The sequence below is a fragment of the Pleurodeles waltl genome, chromosome 6 (genome assembly GCF_031143425.1).
Source record: "Pleurodeles waltl isolate 20211129_DDA chromosome 6, aPleWal1.hap1.20221129, whole genome shotgun sequence".
Classification (NCBI taxonomy): Eukaryota; Metazoa; Chordata; class Amphibia; order Caudata; family Salamandridae; genus Pleurodeles; species Pleurodeles waltl.
The window spans coordinates 57219581-57238550 of record NC_090445.1 but is presented as its reverse complement, the minus strand read 5'-3'; the positions used below and the strand labels follow the sequence as shown (position 1 = coordinate 57238550).

At 47.0% G+C, this 18970-nt stretch overlaps 1 protein-coding gene across 1 annotated transcript in view; it reads left to right on the top strand.

Moving 5' to 3' along the window:
- LOC138299189 (E3 ubiquitin-protein ligase TRIM39-like) overlaps positions 1-18176 on the top strand; it is a 180813-nt gene extending 162637 nt beyond the window's left edge. Inside the window, exon 8 of the mRNA XM_069237286.1 lies at positions 16475-18176. Coding sequence (XP_069093387.1) covers positions 16475-16557 — 83 coding nt within the window. The 3' untranslated portion in view covers positions 16558-18176. The remainder of the gene's footprint in view (positions 1-16474) is intronic.
- Positions 18177-18970: the final 794 nt, after the last annotated feature.

Genomic DNA, 18970 nt, shown 5'->3' with positions numbered 1-18970 from the left:
ATGTACAGCAAGCCGTACCGATCTAGTACAAACCCCACCCTCCATTGCCATCATCAAGTCTATCCATCGAGTTTCCTCCAATGATGGTGTAACAAAGTTGTTGGACGGCTCATGGGATGGTTCTGTAACTTCGAAACGTCCACTCCTGGAATCACTAAAGAGGGGGTGTGCACAGTAACTAAGGAACAGAAACCACCCCATCCTGCAGGAAGTCGCGTACATAGCCACTCTCCACACTGCCAATAGTAGACTGGAGGTGCCCCATTGCATATCATCATTATATCTTGTGGTGATGCAATTGAGGTTTGTCCCTACTGAGACTGTTCTGTTTCCCTTAAAACGTAAGGAAAAGACAATAGGTGTTAGGCCCACTGAAGGTGTTTCTACCCAAGTTAAGCTTTGTGCATTCTCATTCCATATGGCCTGACAGTCCTGTTGTGTGTTAGTGTTGTTTTTACTCCCTCTCCATAAGGAGAGAGCTCCACATCCAAATGTTGTGCCATGGTGCCATTGACCATGGACGTATACTGAACCATTTACCATGAGATATGGTGTCTCCTGACAGACATAGGGCCTAGGTGTGGCTGCATAGTCCTTACATAGAGTCAGAGTATTTTAGCCTTCCACCTATCCCCCTTGAATCTTAAAACTCCTGTCCCAGGCATTGCCTCTATTTTTTCTTCATTTTCTTTACGGTCAGTTAGGACATTCGTTATGTCAGCTAGCTCTTTCTCATATTGTGTGATGTTCACTAAAAATGTTTCCTGTTGTACTTGTGTAGGTTGCATCCTTGCCCTCATTCTACATAGGATAAGATGGAGAAGACACTGTGCAACATTAGGAGATACTTCTTTAGATGAATGTAATCTATCTTAATCACTTGCATGTGGAATTAAGGAACATACTAGAGAAGACTCATTAGTACTTTGCATACTTACTTCTGTCTTATGCTGATACCACATATTATCTAACAGGCTTATGGTATGGTATGGTATGGTATGGGATATATTCTTATAGTCATATATTTCTCTTTGTAAATGCACAACATTTAAACATGATACTATACATGAACCAAAATACCATTGCAAACCCATGAAGAAACATAAGCAAGGAAACAATAAGACGATCCAAAAATGTCTGTTGGCTGAGCCAATATGGTACTCCGCTCACTCTTTGACAAATAACAGTGTTATTTCTCCTTTGGTTCGCTCTCCTCCAAATGATCCTGTACCAATTGTGATGTTTGACATAAAGCAGGGGCCAATCGAATGTCCGACGAATGTATCCATGGTTTCATGCCCTCCACTTTCACTGCGGTGGGGGTGCCCTGGGTGACCTGATAAGGCCACTCGAACTTGCTGTTTTTCCATCGCCTCACAAAATTACGAATGTACACTCGTTGACCCACAGGGAGTGGACTGATCTGATGGGCTGCGGTGGTGCACTTCTGCTGCTGCATCACCTGTTTAGAAAAGAACTTGGCAGACTTCAGCAAATGAGACAAATACCCACTCATCTCCTCTCCCAAAACTTCAGCAGTTTTATGAGCGTCTGTCTTTCGCCTTGCTATTGTCAAGGGAGTCGGCATAGGGCACCATGTCACTATCTGGTACGGGGTCAGGTGATGATCACTTCCTGGCTGATTTCTGAGGGCATACAAAGCTGACGGAAGGCAGTGGAGCCAAATCTTATGCAACGTAGCACACAGTTTACTTATTTTTTTTTTCAACAAGCCGTTAAGGCATTCCACTATACCATTACTTTGGGGATGATAGACAGATGACAATTTATGTTTTATCCCCAGGGAGGTTCAGATTTGTTGAAAAAGGGTATTAACGAAATGACTTCCATTATCTGAAGGGATCGCTTCTGGGATTCCCCACCTAGGTGTTACTTCTCATATCAAAAAGTTAGCTGCTGCTTTAGCATCATTATGTACACAAGGTCCTGCCTCAATCCACCTTGAGAAAGGACATACTATGACTATAAGGTACCTGTAATTGTTACATCTATCGATCATGTCAACAAAATCTAAATGTAAATTCTTAAACTGACCTGTTGGGCGTGGAATTGTTGATGTAATAACTTTTAATGTAGGTCTTGGGCTGTATTGTTTGCATGCTGCACATTCAGCATATACATTGTAATCATTTCTGACAGTTGTGGAATAAACTAATCTGCTTGTAATGTAGGTAGAAGATATTGGGGGGGTCATTCTGACCCTGGCGGCCGGTGGCTGCCAGGGCCACCGACCACGGGAGCACCGCCAACAGGCTGGCGGTGCTCCCACGAGCATTCTGACCACGGCGGTCAGAAGCGGAAAGTCGGCGGTCTCCCGCCGATTTTCCGCTGCTCGGGGGAATCCTCCATGGCGGTGGAGCGCGCTCCACCGCCATGGGGATTCTGACACCCCCTACCGCCATCCTGTTCATGGTGGGAAATCCGCCATGAACAGGATGGCGGTAGGGGGTGCCGCGGGCATGGGCACTGCAGGGGCCCCCGTAAGAGGGCCCCGAAAAATATTTCAGTGTCTGCTTAGCAGACACTGAAATACGCAACGGGTGCAACTGCACCCGTCGCACCCCTGCAACTACGCCGGCTCAATTCTGAGCCGGCGTCCTCGTTGCAGGGGCATTTCCTCTGGGCCGGCGGGCGCTCTTTTGGAGACCGCCCGCCGGCCCAGAGGAAATGTCTGAATGGCCGCCGCGGTCTTTTGACCGCGGTGCGGTCATTCAGCGGCGGTACCCGTCCGCCAGGGTCAGGATGAGGCCCATTATTTGGTCGTGTGCGCAGGGAGACGCAGTTGTTCAAGCACTGTATACAACAGAGCTTGTGGCATTACAGGTTTCCCAGCACTTTCCTTCCTATAGATGAAATAATAGGTGATTGTATACATCCTTGCTGTTCCCACAATGCCCTTTCATGTGATTGTGCCTGTTCTTGCAACTCACGTAGATGTAACTGGGTGTCTCAGTGTTTGGGGGTGGTAATTTAGTATCATTCTGTTGTCTGCTTATCATTTCCATTGGGTTCTCTTCTGTATCAATATAAATTAGAGATGTTTTAGCTGCATCCTTGGCTGCCCAGTCTGCCAGAGCATTACGCCCGGAGACAAGGTCTTGCTTGTTTGTGTGTGCCATACATGTTATTACTGCCCCATTAGATGGTAAAGTTATAGCATGTATCAGTTTTGACAATAAATCTTTATGCATCAGTGATAACCCATCAGATTTCAGAAACCCTCTCCTGTCCCACTTATGGATGCTAGAATGTACAGTAGTGGTGACATATGCTGAATCTGAATATATAGTGACTTCTAACCCCTCAGCATGCTGCAGTGCCTCAATGATAGCCACTAGTTCTGCAGCTTGCACAGAAAAATGAGAGGGTAGTGGTACTTGACTCACTATCTGAAATGTATCATACGATCCCAACTGCACCCGTCGCACCCCTGCAACTACGCCGGCTCAATTCTGAGCCGGCGTCCTCGTTGCAGGGGCATTTCCTCTGGGCCGGCGGGCGCTCTTTTGGAGACCGCCCGCCGGCCCAGAGGAAATGTCTGAATGGCCGCCGCGGTCTTTTGACCGCGGTGCGGTCATTCAGCGGCGGTACCCGTCCGCCAGGGTCAGGATGAGGCCCATTATTTGGTCGTGTGCGCAGGGAGACGCAGTTGTTCAAGCACTGTATACAACAGAGCTTGTGGCATTACAGGTTTCCCAGCACTTTCCTTCCTATAGATGAAATAATAGGTGATTGTATACATCCTTGCTGTTCCCACAATGCCCTTTCATGTGATTGTGCCTGTTCTTGCAACTCACGTAGATGTAACTGGGTGTCTCAGTGTTTGGGGGTGGTAATTTAGTATCATTCTGTTGTCTGCTTATCATTTCCATTGGGTTCTCTTCTGTATCAATATAAATTAGAGATGTTTTAGCTGCATCCTTGGCTGCCCAGTCTGCCAGAGCATTACGCCCGGAGACAAGGTCTTGCTTGTTTGTGTGTGCCATACATGTTATTACTGCCCCATTAGATGGTAAAGTTATAGCATGTATCAGTTTTGACAATAAATCTTTATGCATCAGTGATAACCCATCAGATTTCAGAAACCCTCTCCTGTCCCACTTATGGATGCTAGAATGTACAGTAGTGGTGACATATGCTGAATCTGAATATATAGTGACTTCTAACCCCTCAGCATGCTGCAGTGCCTCAATGATAGCCACTAGTTCTGCAGCTTGCACAGAAAAATGAGAGGGTAGTGGTACTTGACTCACTATCTGAAATGTATCATACGATCCCTGCTGTTCAGCTCTTACAACTGTTGCTCCTGAATATCTAATCCCTGTTTCCTGGTCTATGCTCCCAGGATAGGGTCTTCTCCCACCTTGCACCTTTTTTCTGGCACGTAATTGGCACAGTCATGTACTTGATCGTCGTCAGTAACTGCGTGCGCAAAGAATGTCGTAGGTTAACTGTATGACATCTAACCACCTACAAGGATGGTAATGAAAGTATTACTTCATACCCAGATACACTCTGAGTCGTGAGAGTGCTTTTGCCTCTTTGCAAGATAGTGAATACCGCATGCTCTACATACTGTGATAAAGGTGATCCCATCACAATAGTAGTGCTCTTCTGGACTGCAAATGCTGCTGTAGCCAGGGCTTGCTCACATGGATAGTGACCTTTCATGATGGGATCTAGCAGCCCACTGTAGTCTGCGATTGGCTTATGTCCCATAGATGTCTTCTGAGTCATTACTGCCATCATGGTCCTTCCATTACAATGATAAAAGAGGTAGAATTGTTTCTTGTAATCGGTTGTACCTAACACTGGAGCATTTGTGATTGCTTTCTTTAGCTCCCAGAATGCTGTCTCTCCGTCATCTGTCCAATGTATTTTATTTGCAGTCGCATGAGACTCCTTCAATGCAGTAAGAAGTGGTACTGTCAACGTAGCATAAGCAAATACCCACTGCCTCACGTAATTACAGAGTCCTAAAAATTGCTGCATCTGTCTGGTAGTATTGGGCTTGCAAGCGTGAAGAGGAGGCCAATGGTATAGTCTCCACATATGTCTTCAGTGGCGCTACTAACCAAAATGTTATCCACATATTGTAAAAGCATACTCTTGCATTGGATATTCGCTAAGTCCTTTTTAACTCTCTGATTAAAAATACTTGGGGACTCGCAAAAGCCTTGAGGAAGCCTACTGTGGCAATATTGTGTATCTTTAAATGTACACATATTGGCTGTCAATATGTAATGGAATGCTGAAAAATGAATTTTTCAAATCGATTACAGAGAAGACAGTGGCATCTTTGGGAAATTTGTCAATATAACCGAGGGATCGGGTGTCGAGACGGGGCCACTCACCTGAAAAGCAGGATGTCTGCAGGGGTGATGGTATGCCCCCCAACCTCCTGGAACACCTCTTGGCACTTCCTGTGGACACAGAAACCCCGGCAGGTGTCCCAAAAGGAAAGGGAGAGTGGAAGAGAAAGAAACAAAACACTGTCACGTCTTGCCAGTCCAGCCAGGCACCCTGTATCTTCGGGGGGTGCAGATTGTTGTTGACAGAGTGATAGTAGAGTTAGTGCACTCAACTTCCTTGAACCTGAAGCTGTCTTTCTGATATGGGCACAGGAGCGGTATAGGAACACCGGGATGCTCCAGTACTTTTTTTTGGCTAATAATAACTGTCGGCACAATTACTAACACTGCATTATCAAAAACCTAAACTGAGTACCACACCAATAAGTACTGGGATACTAAGGCTGGCTTCACAGAGATTCACTGTTGCACACTACAATTAGAACTGTGGTTGCACTTATCCTGCACAAGAAAGACAAACAAGGGCATTAATTATATCACATATAACTTTCCTGCATGCATAGGGTTAAACTAAAAGGAACAAAAACAATCCAAGAAATACAAATGTCCACTCTGGGTTTAAACAGTTAGGGTGGCACAGTTTGGTTTGGTTTCACTGTGTGTGTGAAAAACCCTTCAAAAGCAAATTCCTCAAACCTGAAACACAGGCATGAATGACACAATTTAAATCCAAGAGTTATGCTATTAGAGAAAGAAAAGTCATGTAAATGTTCTTTTAAAATTACACTGTCACTTTTTGTAGTACTTGAGGTCAAGCAGATTTCCTGAAGCACATTTAGGCAAGTAACTTCACTAATAATGTAGAATGTTCAGAAATGCGTTTGTCTCTTCAAGATAAACACGAGGTCTGAAATACACCAGCTAGAAAGCGCAGCACTCAAATAACAAACTCCCTGGCGAATAATAGGCACTTAGCTGCTGTCTTTCCCGGAGTGCTGGAGGAATGCCTGGTGTCAGCTGGTACAGGAACAAAGAAAATAATTGCCTCAAAAGTCCTGAATACGAGGATGACAGCAGGGGCTGGACTGCCAAATCAGATGCTGAGATCAGGAAGCAAAACAAAGCCAAGCAGGGAGTCATACTTCACTCTGTTATTTATAGCCAATCAGGAAAGCAGTTGAGTTTCCACATGTGAATGAGTCACCTCACCCCATTAGAAGCACATGTCTACACCACACCCAATTAGAAGAGCATGTCTCACATTAGCAAACAAGCATTGGTAAAACAACCATTGATAAAACCAAATGTGTAACACAGCACATTATGAGGGTCATTCTGACCCTGGCGGCCGGTGGCCGCCAGGGCCACCGACCACGGGAGCACCGCCAACAGGCTGGCGGTGCTCCAATGAGCATTCTGACCGCGGCGGTTCAGCCGCGGTCAGAAGCGGAAAGTCAGCGGTCTCCCGCTGACTTTCCGCTGCTCTTTGGAATCCTCCATGGCTGCGGAGCGCGCTCCGCAGCCATGAGGATTCTGACCCCCCCTACCGCCATCCAGTTCATGGCGGGAAAGCCGCCATGAACAGGATGGTGGTAGGGGGGGTCGCGGGGCCCCTGGGGGCCCCTGCCGTGCCCATGCCAATGGCATGGGCACGGCAGGGGCCCCCGTAAGAGGGCCCCGAAAAGTATTTCAGTGTCTGCCTTGCAGACACTGAAATACGCGACGGGTGCCACTGCACCCGTCGCACCCTCCCACTCCGCCGGCTCGATTACGAGCCGGCATCCTCGTGGGAAGGTCGTTTTCCCCTGGGCTGGCGGGCGGTTTTACTGGAACCGCCCGCCAGCCCAGGGGAAAACTCGTAATACCCGCTGCGGTCTTTTGACCGCGGTGCGGTAATTTGGAGGGCGGGATCCTGGCGGGCGGCCTCCGCCGCCCGCCAGGGTCATAATGAGGCCCTATGTTTACTTAGAAACATGAAGGTTTAACCAAGAACAGAGATATGATTTAACCCTAATCCCTGGGGATGCTAACAGAAAATGGAGGAGGCACCTCGGGGATTCCTGACATTGGGTACTACAGGGAACTCTGGAATTACAATATCTTTCAGAGAACGCAAATCCTGAATCATTCTCCACGTTCCTCCCTTGGCATTTCTTATTGGGGAAATCAGCGTATTACATGGTGTCGGTCTTTAATATATCACTCCTTGCTCAAGTAGTGCCTGAATTGAAGGTAGAATACCTTCCTCTGCTTCTTAGGACAGAGGGTACTGACGTATTGTGGGCAATATGGCTCCAGGTTTCAATGTAAGTTTAACAGGTTCAGCTCCTTTAATTAATCCCACCTCATGTGGTCCCTTTGTCCATAACACCTCCAGTACCTTAGCCAAATCTTTTTCTTTTATAGTAGCATCTTGTACATGTTTTGACACTGTCCTATACTGCAACTGCATTCTGAGGGAAATGTCCATCTCAAACAGAACTGTTTCAATTAAGGGCCGTTTATTGACCAATTCCTCCTCTGAAATATCTGTTGATTTGACCCTGGGATCTGTGAACACTATTGATGCCCACATTACCTGTCTCCTGTCAAATGCAACGAGCACTGCATAGTAACTACCGCCCACTGCCATGGCGACGGCCGCCAACATGCCACCGCCGTGGCTACCTGCAGTCTATGGGTACCATGACCGCCGATGGTATTCCACCAGAATGCTGGCGGAACACTGCCAACGGTGATGGCGGCGGACGGTGGTAAGGTGGCGCTGCTGACTGCAGCACCGCCACAGCAGCAAAACACCGCCGACCGTATCATGACCGATGATACGGCCTGGTGGTGTGTTTCTGGCAGAGGCTGCTGCTGACAGCAGCGCCGTGGACCATCTCCAGCCGGAGGACCCCCTGCAAGCAGGTAAGTCAGGTTCTCTGACAGGAGGGGGGTGGGGAGTGTTGTGTGTATGTGGTGGGTGTGTGTGTATGTTTTGGAATGCGTGCATGTGGGTGTGAGTTGCGTTGAATGCGTGCTTGAATGAGTGATTGTGAGTGTTGTGTGTTGTGAATGCATGTGCAAGGTATGTTGGTCTGTGTAGCGGTGCGTGGGTATCGATGTGTGCATACTTAGGTGGTGGTGGGTATGCGCGTGTGCATGTGTGTATATGGGTGTGCGTGTGGGTGTGTATATGTGCGAGGGGCAGGAGAGGGTGGGGGTGGGCGGGGGAAGACTCTGGGAGGGGGAGGGGGCAGAGGAGACCCCTATCAGTGCCAGGGAAGGAATTCCCTGGCACTGATAGTGCCTACCGCCATGGATCTCGTGGCTGTAAGTTTGGCACGAAAACTATGGCGGTAGGCCGGGTCGTAATCCCAAGGGTGGGAATGTGGTGACCGCTGGGCTGGAGACCAAAGTCTCCAGCCCAGTGGCCGTTACCACCCTCGGGATTTCCTGTTGGCGGTATTAACGCTGCTTTAACACCAACCGCCAGGATTGTAATGAGGGCCATAGCTGTTACCGGTGGGCTTTGTCATTGGACATAGTTAGGTATCGGTGCCCCACTGGATACTTGGGACGGTGCATAAAAGGGGTTACCTCCTTGCACCAATACTCCTCCTACATGAACCTGCACTTGTCCACCCATGGTATTACTGCCACCCTGGGGCCCATATTGCAGCAGTGGTCCCTGAGGTGCCACCCACTGAGCTTGAGATCTCTGGGGGCACTCTTGTCTCACATATTGATGTGGTCCCCATTGCATCTGCGGCTGCCTCGCTGCTTGTCTTTGCAAGGTGGGCCACCCCTACATCTGTTCATCTATCCTTTTATTCTGGAATCCCTTACAAAATGACCCGTCCTGCCGCAATACTAACAATGCTGACCCCCTCGGTATCCTCCTTGCCTTTTCCCCTGCATCGTTCCTTGTTATCCTGACGGACCTCCTTCTCTTTTCCCCATATCACTTACTACCTGCCCTTCTAGTGCTTGCCCTTGCCCTGGCCTTGCGACAGTTGTTAGTGGTACTGTCACAAGTGCTCCTACTGTGGTGGGTTTCTTAAGTTTTTGTTGCACTAATTTAGCAGTAGCTCTCTCTGCCTGTTCCGTTCTCTCTTTATCTTTTTCTTGCTTCCGTTTGAAATAGTGTATTATATGAGCCTGTATTTCTGGCCATGGTTTAGCCTCAATTCCCACTACTCCAATGAGATTTACCTGTATCTCAGTGGGAAGACCTCTCCTCAACACATTGTAAAATAAAAGTGCATTTCCTCCTGTGTTCTCCCAATTACACCCTACCTCCTGTACACATTGTTCTTTCATTCTCGTAATAAACTTTGCAATGTCCTCAGTCGGCTTAATACTTTGTGCCATTAGAGCTCCAATATCTGGCCTATCTGGATATGTCCTCTGAAGAGCATCCCAGACATGCTGGCGGACATTGTTAAAAGAAGATCCGTCAAACTGCGTATTTATCAATATGACTTAAGGAAGTCCTGCCCTTGTAAATATAATATTTACCTCATCTCCTATTAGAGAACTCAACAAACTCTTGCCATCGCCCAGAGCTAGGTTCACTCTGGCGGTGTGTTTTTTCAAAACACCCTATCTATTTTCCTGCACCTTCAGACAAAGGGGGTAGTGCTCTCTTTAAATTCTCTTTATCCATTTGTGGCCAGGGCACGTATTTTAGTGCTTGCCCTCCTTTAAAAATGAGAGGCAGTTGAGTGATAGACGGGAAACCTATTACCCTATGACTTAACCTCAGGTCTGGTCTATTACTGTGTATCACTTCAGTCAGTTTATCTTTGGCATACATCTCCCAGATTGCAAGACACATTCGCATGTATGGATAATCCCAACCCGGGGCACGCTGTCTCTGCCGTATGCAATCTTATGCCATAGCTAGATCACAGGGCTCGAAGGACCCCTGTCGGTGCCATGGTTTTTTCTGCTCTTTTTCAGTCCATTCTGCTAATTCATCTGAAAAGGGTTGGCAAAAATACCTATTTTCTTGATAGGTGACAAACTCGATTTGGTTGTTTTTAGAATTTACTTTCCCTTTGTCTCGCCTGAGTCTTGCGCTATTAATTGTAACCTTCGTATAGGATGGGGTCAAAAGTTATACAGGCTTTTGTCTCTTCCTGCTGCCCCCTCATTCGTATCAGACTCTTCGTCCCAGTCCTCAACTGCTGCCTTGGCTCTCGTTTCCCTTCTTGTCTCTTCTAGATATCTATCATATTGTGACCTTTCTACATCTCCTTCCCAATCTCTTTCTTCCAACATCCATTCTCCTGCTGCCTCTCTTAATGTACTTGCAGACGTGTCTCCCAATTTGAGAATAATCTGCCCAGTAGTCCATTGCCCTCGAAGAGGGTCAACGTTCTCAAATCTTTCTGCCTGTTCTCCAGTGCGCTGCACGCTAGGTATTGCTCCTTCTGCTCTTCTCTGTTCATAATCTGCCCGAGTAGCTGTCAGGACGAAGCCAGGCATTCTCTCCGCCTCCTTCACCTCTGTCTCACCCTCCACAGAGTTGACCCTTATTGGGTCCTGATATCCTGCCGCTGGCAGAACAGGGTAGAGACCATACGGTGGGGGTCCCTCTGGAGCCCTTTCTGTGGGTGTCCCTTGTCCTTTCTAACATTGTCGATTTTATATTTGTCTTTGTATCGTAGAAGACCCGCCATAACGGTAGAATAGTTTCCCTCTTCATTCTCTTCTGATATTTAGATTTAATGTTAGTCAATGTCAGATAAGTCTGACATTCAACTATGTCTTCATCAAATGTCCCTTCTTTAGGCCATGGCTGAGCATGGTCTTTAGTATCTCTATACCACTGCTTACAATATTTCTGTATTTTCCTCTTATCTGACAATAATGTTTTTATCTTATTTTCCAGGGGAGCATCCATGATTTTCCCCAGGACATACGCTTCCTATATGTCTATGTACTCTTTATTACTGCCCATTCCTTGTGTCCCTTCTCTGCTCTTCGTCTCCCTCACTACTATATGCGTGTTCTTATCAATGTTGCTAACCTATAGCAGTGTGCTTGGTGAAGAGGTATTCTCATGGGGTGTTGCCTAACTTGAAACACGTCGTCATAAGGCGATACTGGTGATCATCAGCGATGCTAATCGCTAATCTGTGTAGCACTTCTTCTATCTCAATGTCAGGTGTGGACGCATTTATAGTGAATTATTACCTGACATAATACGAGCTATAACTTATCATGAGTGGGAATTATGAGTAGTAGTGCTTAGGGACGTGATGTCCCTTCGTCATTTAAAACCCCAGAATCATACAGGTCGGTGAAGAATGTGTCAAGAAGGGCTCCTAATACAATAATTTCCTGCGTTATTATGTGAAACCAAGGAGTGTTACATGGACGTTGGCGTGAGTCCATTGAAATGTTATGTTATCATCAATCGCACTCATGAGACTTTTTATTTATCTTTACTAGTCTTAACGTTTATCCAATTTGAATTCTCGGGTTTTACTTGCCCTAATGTTTCTCCACTCCCAGGACACTTCAAGGTTTTCTATCGGGATATCAAAAATGTGACAGAGATCTCGCACTCCCTCTTCCTCACTTATTTAAGGTTGTATAACCTCTGGCGAGAATATTTGCCTTTTTTCTATAATTTGCCTGCTATGGTTATGGTCTTTTTTATCATCCTTCTTACTCCTTATTTACATCACATATTTTACTCATTTCTATTGTGCTTTTTCAGGTTTGCCACAAAAGGTCTAACTGTGCTCTGGGTCAATTGACACCGACCACTCGCTCGTCCCTTTACCTAACTGTCAGACTTAACACGTTACCTGATTCACCCTACTCTCTACTCTCACCCTCCAGATCTAACGGGGGTACTTGATGGAAACTAACTGTCCCTTCCCGGAACTGCTTCCTGGGTAATTCACTAGTACTTACCTATTTCTTCCAGGTCCTATCTCCTAGGTTATCCTCTAATAACTATCTATTTCTTCCAGGAGCTGTCTCCTAGGTTATCCTCTAATAACTATCTATTTCTTCCAGGAGCTGTCTCTTAAGTTATCCTCTAATAACTATGTATTTCTTCCAGGTGCTGTCTCCTAGGTTATCCTCTAATACAATCTATGCCTTCCAGGAGCTGTCTCCTGGGTAATCCACTAATATTAGTTGTCTCCTTTCTATCACAAAAGGGAATCACGGCCTGGCCGGGAAATCACGTTTCATTTCTGCATCAACATTGTAATTCAAAAACTCACACAAATCGCGCATGCACTTATTTCGCCATACTACAATTACCACAGAATAATGCATTTTCGAGTTTGAAACCCAACCCCTCCTCACCCTTTAGGACAGCAGCCCCTGGAACCCCGACCGTCCGCTTGAATAGCCAGGTATAATGCTCACCTGGTTTGCGCGCAGTGTTCTATTCAAGCATCACAGGCGGTGTTTCCTTCAGCCAAGAACCAGGGAGTTTGAGGAAATAGCGGACTCCTGGCTGCCGCTCAGCAAAATGTAGTCAACTTTCATCAGAAATAAAGAAGTGACACAATTCTGATAATAATTGAGTATATTTATAAGAAAATAAAATACGGTTGGGAGTACAGCAAAGTTCTGTAACTGAAACCACACTCAACTCAGTTCTTACAAACAGCGTTTTTTATAGTCTTAGTTGAGGATTAAGTTCCACCTCCTTTGTAGTACTTACAATTAAAAAGACAATAATTCTTCAGTAACCACCTGGCTGCTTGTTACAAAAATACAGCTATAACAGACATAATGAACATATATATCTTCTAACATACACAATGTCCTTCGACCGTACCCTTTCAGTATAACAATATGTCCTCCCTACATGTCTACCAGACTATGAAGTTTTACAGTCTGTCTCCCTCTCCCTGCCAAATTTGAAGCACACAGGTGCCCCTTATTTCAATTTGTAGGTATGCCATGATGTACGCCTCCCCTTTAGCACATTTTCTCAGGAAGTAACTCAAACTCTCATGTGTAAGTGACCTTCTAGATTATCTGTGGTATGCAAGGTCAGGCTGTGACTACTTTTACCCTGCACCTGGCCTCTCTCTTCATTCTCCTTTCTGCCCCTGCATCCCCAATTGACCATCGTATCCAAATCGAGACCTGTACTTCTCTCGTATAATGTATACTTCTGCATGTTTGTCTTCTAAGTCGTGTGTTGACCAGAGTAGGCCCTCTGATGTTTTCTTGATGCCTTTTACAAGTGCAGCGCCATTGATCCTACGTGTATACAAAGGCATTGGCGTAACAAAGGGCCCCGCATCCACCGCTGTACGGGGAGCTATGGAGGGTGGCGAGCTCCAGGGACAGGGCCCTCAGCAGAGTACCCCGCACGGGCAGCAGACACCTGGCCTGAGGGCTCCTGGCTGAATGAGCGAGGCGTCCCCTCCCTGTACTTTCCAGGCGTCCCCTCCCAATATGTAAAGGTGAGACTTGTTGGCACTGCTGATGCTTGTTTCATTCCCTGGCCCATCCTAATCTATCAGAGCTGCTTGTGTCAGCTCGACCCCTTGCCTGAGGGCACTAAAGCCCGGTGTTGTCTTGTATCCGGGTCAGAGCCCCTGAAGCTAAAGAATAAACAGATCATTTTGCACAAACAATTATTATTGCATCTCATGCAGGACTGGCTCAGACATAGGAGGTTTGAGACCTGCATACAAAGCACATGGATGCATGTGTGTTCAACAAGCAATGGGGTCCCTTCCACCTCCTTATCTCTGGTGTCAACTCTGAGGAAACAGGTGGTGCCCAGTCTCACCAGAGAGGGAGTGGGGAACGTATTGCCCCCACTTCACACACTGGGTGTCTGGTACCACTGGTGGCAGGGGTGGAGGAGTGGGAGACACAGCTGCCATTAGACACATTGATTGTTGAGTCCCAATGGTAGCGAGGGTGGTGGTGTTGTCCAGCTGCCACCAGACACAATGCATGTCCAGTCACCCTGGGGAGGGAGGGACTGTGTATGACCCCCATCAGACACACTGCTTATCCGTTGTCTCTGTGAGAGGAGAGGTGTGTACAATCCCACCACCCCATCAGACACACTGCTTGTCCAGTGTGACTAGGAGGGGAGGGATGTGCAGGACCCCCAACGGACACAGTGTTTGTCTGGTGTCCCTAGGAGTGGAGATGTGTCTACCCCACCATCGGACACACTGCTTGTCCAGTGTCACTGGGAAGGGAGGGGAGGTGTGTGTACGGAAACCCATCGCACACACTGCTTGTCTGGTGTCATTGGGAGAGGAGGGGTGTGTACAACCCCCAACGGCCACGCTGCTTCTCCGATGTCAATGGGAGGGGAGGGGTGTGCGATCCCCATCTGGCACACTGCTTGTCTGGTCTGACTAGGTGGGGGGGTCTACGACCACCCCAATCGGACACACTTCTTGTCCAGTGTCACTGGAAGAGGAGGAGTGTGTACGACCCCCATCAAACCCAGTGTTTGTCTGGTGTCACTGGGTGGGGAGGGGTGTGTACGACCCCCACCCCCCAGCCCTATCGGACACACTGCTTGTCTGGCGTCATTAGGAGAGGAGGGGTGTGTACAAACCCCATCGCACAAAATGTTTGTCCACTGTCACTGGGAGGGGATGGGTGAGTATAACCCCCATCACAGACAGTGTTTGTCCGGTGTCACTGGGAGAGAGGGATGTGTATGACCCCCATCGTACACACTGACTGGTGTCACTGGGAGAGAAGGGGTGTGTACGAGCCCCATCGGACACACTGTCAGCAGTGACTGGGAGGGTAGGGGTGTGTACATCCCCCATCAGACACACTGCTTGTCCGGTCTTACTAGGGGGGGGTTGGAGTGTGTACAACACAGGCCTCCTGACTGCCCCAGCTTCCAGCTCTGTGCAGACCTTGCATGTTTCCTGGTTGCATCAGTGACTAGGCCATCCAGACCACAGCTTTCCATGTGAGTTCTGGAGCTTGTAATGATCAGTCTACAGTAGGAGGACCAGGACCACCACCAGCTGAATTCAGAGAGCTGACACATTGAACAAACAGACACACAGGTGTGACTGTGCTGCTTGATTCACCAGGATTGTGTTGTATCCGACAACCGATGCTGTCCGCCCCCACCTGCTGCACGTGCCACATCCTGGTGGTGTTGCCTGGGAGTTGGCGTGACCCTGTGGTAAAGGATGCTACACCTGAGCTGGGTGGAAACAGAAATAATTCGTTAAATACCTAATACTGCTCAAGTATTGATTCACCGGTACCTACATTTGGTGGCCTCTTGAGCTGAGAGTTGGACACCACAGTAGAGATGCAGCCATCAGAGGCTAATCAGAGCCACCCACCCCCAATGGAGTGACGTCAGGTCAGTCACTAATAATGAGGGGACATCACTGATGTGTTTCGAAATTACAGAAAATAAGGATCTGGTGGACATGCTGCCATGAAAAAGAGTAAAAGATGGAAGGAGAAGGTGACAAGGTGCTCACTCTGCTGTCATTGGGTGAATGAGGCCAGAGAGAGGTGTCTGCTGACATTTATGTACAAGATTCAATGTTCTGAAAGCAGAGAACAAGCCCTTTCATTAATGCAAAATGTGCCCAGTAGCAGAGGCTGTATCAATCCTGAAGTTCCTTGGTGACTTGAGAAGCTTTTAATGACAGATGTAAGCTCAGTACTCCCATCAGGAGCCAGCACAGGGCAAGATGTAAATGCAAGGGCCCATGATGGTGACTATCGTCACATCGGGGTTGCTTCTGATAGGGTGAGGCGTGCCTGCGGCGCTGTGATTGGTTTCAAGATGGAAGATGATGATTTAGATGGTCACAGGCTTGTACCAGGGGTATTGTTAAGGATATGGTTGGTTCTTGGTCTCTTTAACAAACAGTCCTTTCAGCAGGAGGGAGTTGTAAATGTAAGTTTAGTGTAAGAAATGTAACCCAGGGGGTGCAGCATGTGTCGTACATGAGAGATCACAGGAACTGACGTTAACACCTTATATATAGGTGCGACCTGAGCTCTAACCATGGATAGTACACAACAGTGAACAAACACAGTGTGTAAATGTACAAACATAACATGATGTCCTGGCATCCTGTGTGTGACAATGACCCCCCAGTGCGTAAAGTCACCTTATAATACCATCTGACCTCTGTTTCTGTGTCTTACAGCTGAGGTGACCCTGGATCCTGACACTGCGAATCGGTGGCTCATCCTGTCCGAGGACGGAAGGAGCGTCAGACATGGAGACTGAGCACAGGATCTGCCTGACACCCCCCAGAGATTCATTAAATACACCATTGTCCTGGGGAGAGAGAGGCTGAGCTCCGGGAGACATTACTGGGAGGTGGAGGTGGGGAACAAGACAGACTGGACCCTGGGGGTGTGTGATGAGGCTGTGACGAGAAAGAGGAAGATCAAACTGTCACCTATGAATGGATACTGGACAGGGTGGCTCGCAGATTGTGCATATGAAGCTGGTACCTCCTCTCCCACCCTCCTGACCCCCCGTGTACATCCCAAGGCCGTGGGTCTCTTCCTGGACTATGAGGCGGGCAGGTTCTCGGTGTACAATGTGGATGACCCGTCTCTGCTCTTCACCTTCTCAGGGGCTTCCTTCCCCCCCACCCTGCGGCCTTATTTCAGTCCAGGAGTCAGCGATGGAGGGAAGAATGCGGGGGTGCTGCGGATCCTCACAGTGACAGGGTGGGAGTGAAGAGATCCTCAGCAGCACCGGGTGGTGGGGAGCGTAATGTGTAATTATTCAAGTTTTTGGAAATGGCCTAGGAAATGTTACCTGCCTTGTGCTCATGATTTCACATGTTTCAGCTCAGCCTTCCTCGGCTGCGAGCTTTTTATTGTAAAGTGTGAGGTAGATGTAGGGAGGGGCATCACCCCCTATTACAAATCTCCAGTGTATGTACAGCATTGATGCACTGACCCCTGAACCCTGCAGCATTTGTAGGTGGGCTCTGGCTGAGCCTGGACAGGGGGGATTGTTACTTTGATGCCGGACAAGGAGAGCTCCTGTCTGAGGACATATGAGGCCGTAAGGACTGGACATTGTCTCTGTATGATCACTGGGGGGGGCCTGAACCCCACACATCAAACAGCCCACTCACTCCTCTCCAGGAGGCACCCCAGCCACCTAACAGTAATAATGCTGATTCAGCGGTTCTACAGTAATTCTTCCAGCTTCATAGCACTTAATTTCACTTCATAGCACTCTTTGTACTTCATAGCACTGTTCGTAATGGGTGTTAATTTTACACAGAGCAGGAAAGGAAATTATTTACACTGAAATCCCATAAATTGGGGGTCAAGGTGTGGTAGCAGAAAGGGGGAGAGGGTGAAGTCGCGGGGAGCACAGTTTGACAGTCAATTATATTTTTATATCTCTGACAAAGATGTTGCATCAGACAAATGTGATAGTCTATTCTTGCTTACTTAATTGGTTACAAACAGACTGCATTTAAAAATAACTAAGGGGTTGTGGCACCTGCTGCAGTGATATTTTTGTCCTCGGCGTTTGTCAGGAGGTAATAATAATGGTAAGTCATTAATGCACATGATGGCAAGACCTATATTTCGTCTACACACAGTTTTGACTCACGATAAAGTAGCATAGAAGGTTAATGTGCCTCCTGCCAATCAATAGGCTTAGAATGTAGTTCACAAGTTTGTTTTTTAAGTGGATAGCTCTGTGGTTTACTGCTTTTGTCACAGAGATCTTGCAGTTCATGAGCTACAATTCTTCTAATATAGCACAGTGAGCTACGGACCACTACAACGGACCTGAATGCAAACTGCAAGACATACGTTTAGACCCACAGTGTTTTTTCTCAATCTTTTATTATTCTAAGCTAAAATGGTTCCTTTTGGTAGTAATAAAGAATTATTAGTACAAACAACCCTCATTGTCCTACGCAACATTTCCTGTGCATTGAGTTACACACTTGTATGAGTTGTCTTTGTTTAATGTGCATGAGATGCAAAGTACTTTCACACCCTACAATGGGAAGAGCAGTGCTATAAAATAAGTAAATACAGAATAAATTAGTAAGGGCTTTTTAAATCGTTATTAGTGTAATCACGCACACCGATATATCTGACATTCTAATTGTGCATGGCTATTTCTTACAAACACAGTTGAACAAAGCCAAAAACCTGCCTCTAAATCATAGTTGTGCTTAAGAACTTGTAAACTGTTAAGTTACGTGCCTCTGATTACCTCCATTGCAATGCTATCTAGGTGTCATGCTCTAGATAGCTACAGCCAGTAAGAGACTCCACTGCAATAGCATGTAGGTCTAATGCTCCCGATAGCTCCCAGCTAGGATGACACTCCTTTGAAATGGCATCTAAATGTCAGGCTCCAGAAATGGGAATTTGACATAGGAGCAGGTTGTCTGTAAATCAAGGAAAATGAGTTGTTAGTTCATACAATCATAATGCTGAATGAGTCTGAAGCAGGTTATAAACTGGGAATATATTTATCTTTGTTCAGATTGCTTATGAGTTTAATGAAAAACTAAAAGCTGAGAGAAAAAGACCATGGAAAGTTAAACACTTTTCCTCTCATGGGAACTAACCTGAATTTCCATTGATGAAACCTAACGCAGGAAGTCCAGGGTCTCTTCCTCTTATAGAAGTTAGTATTCTCAGAT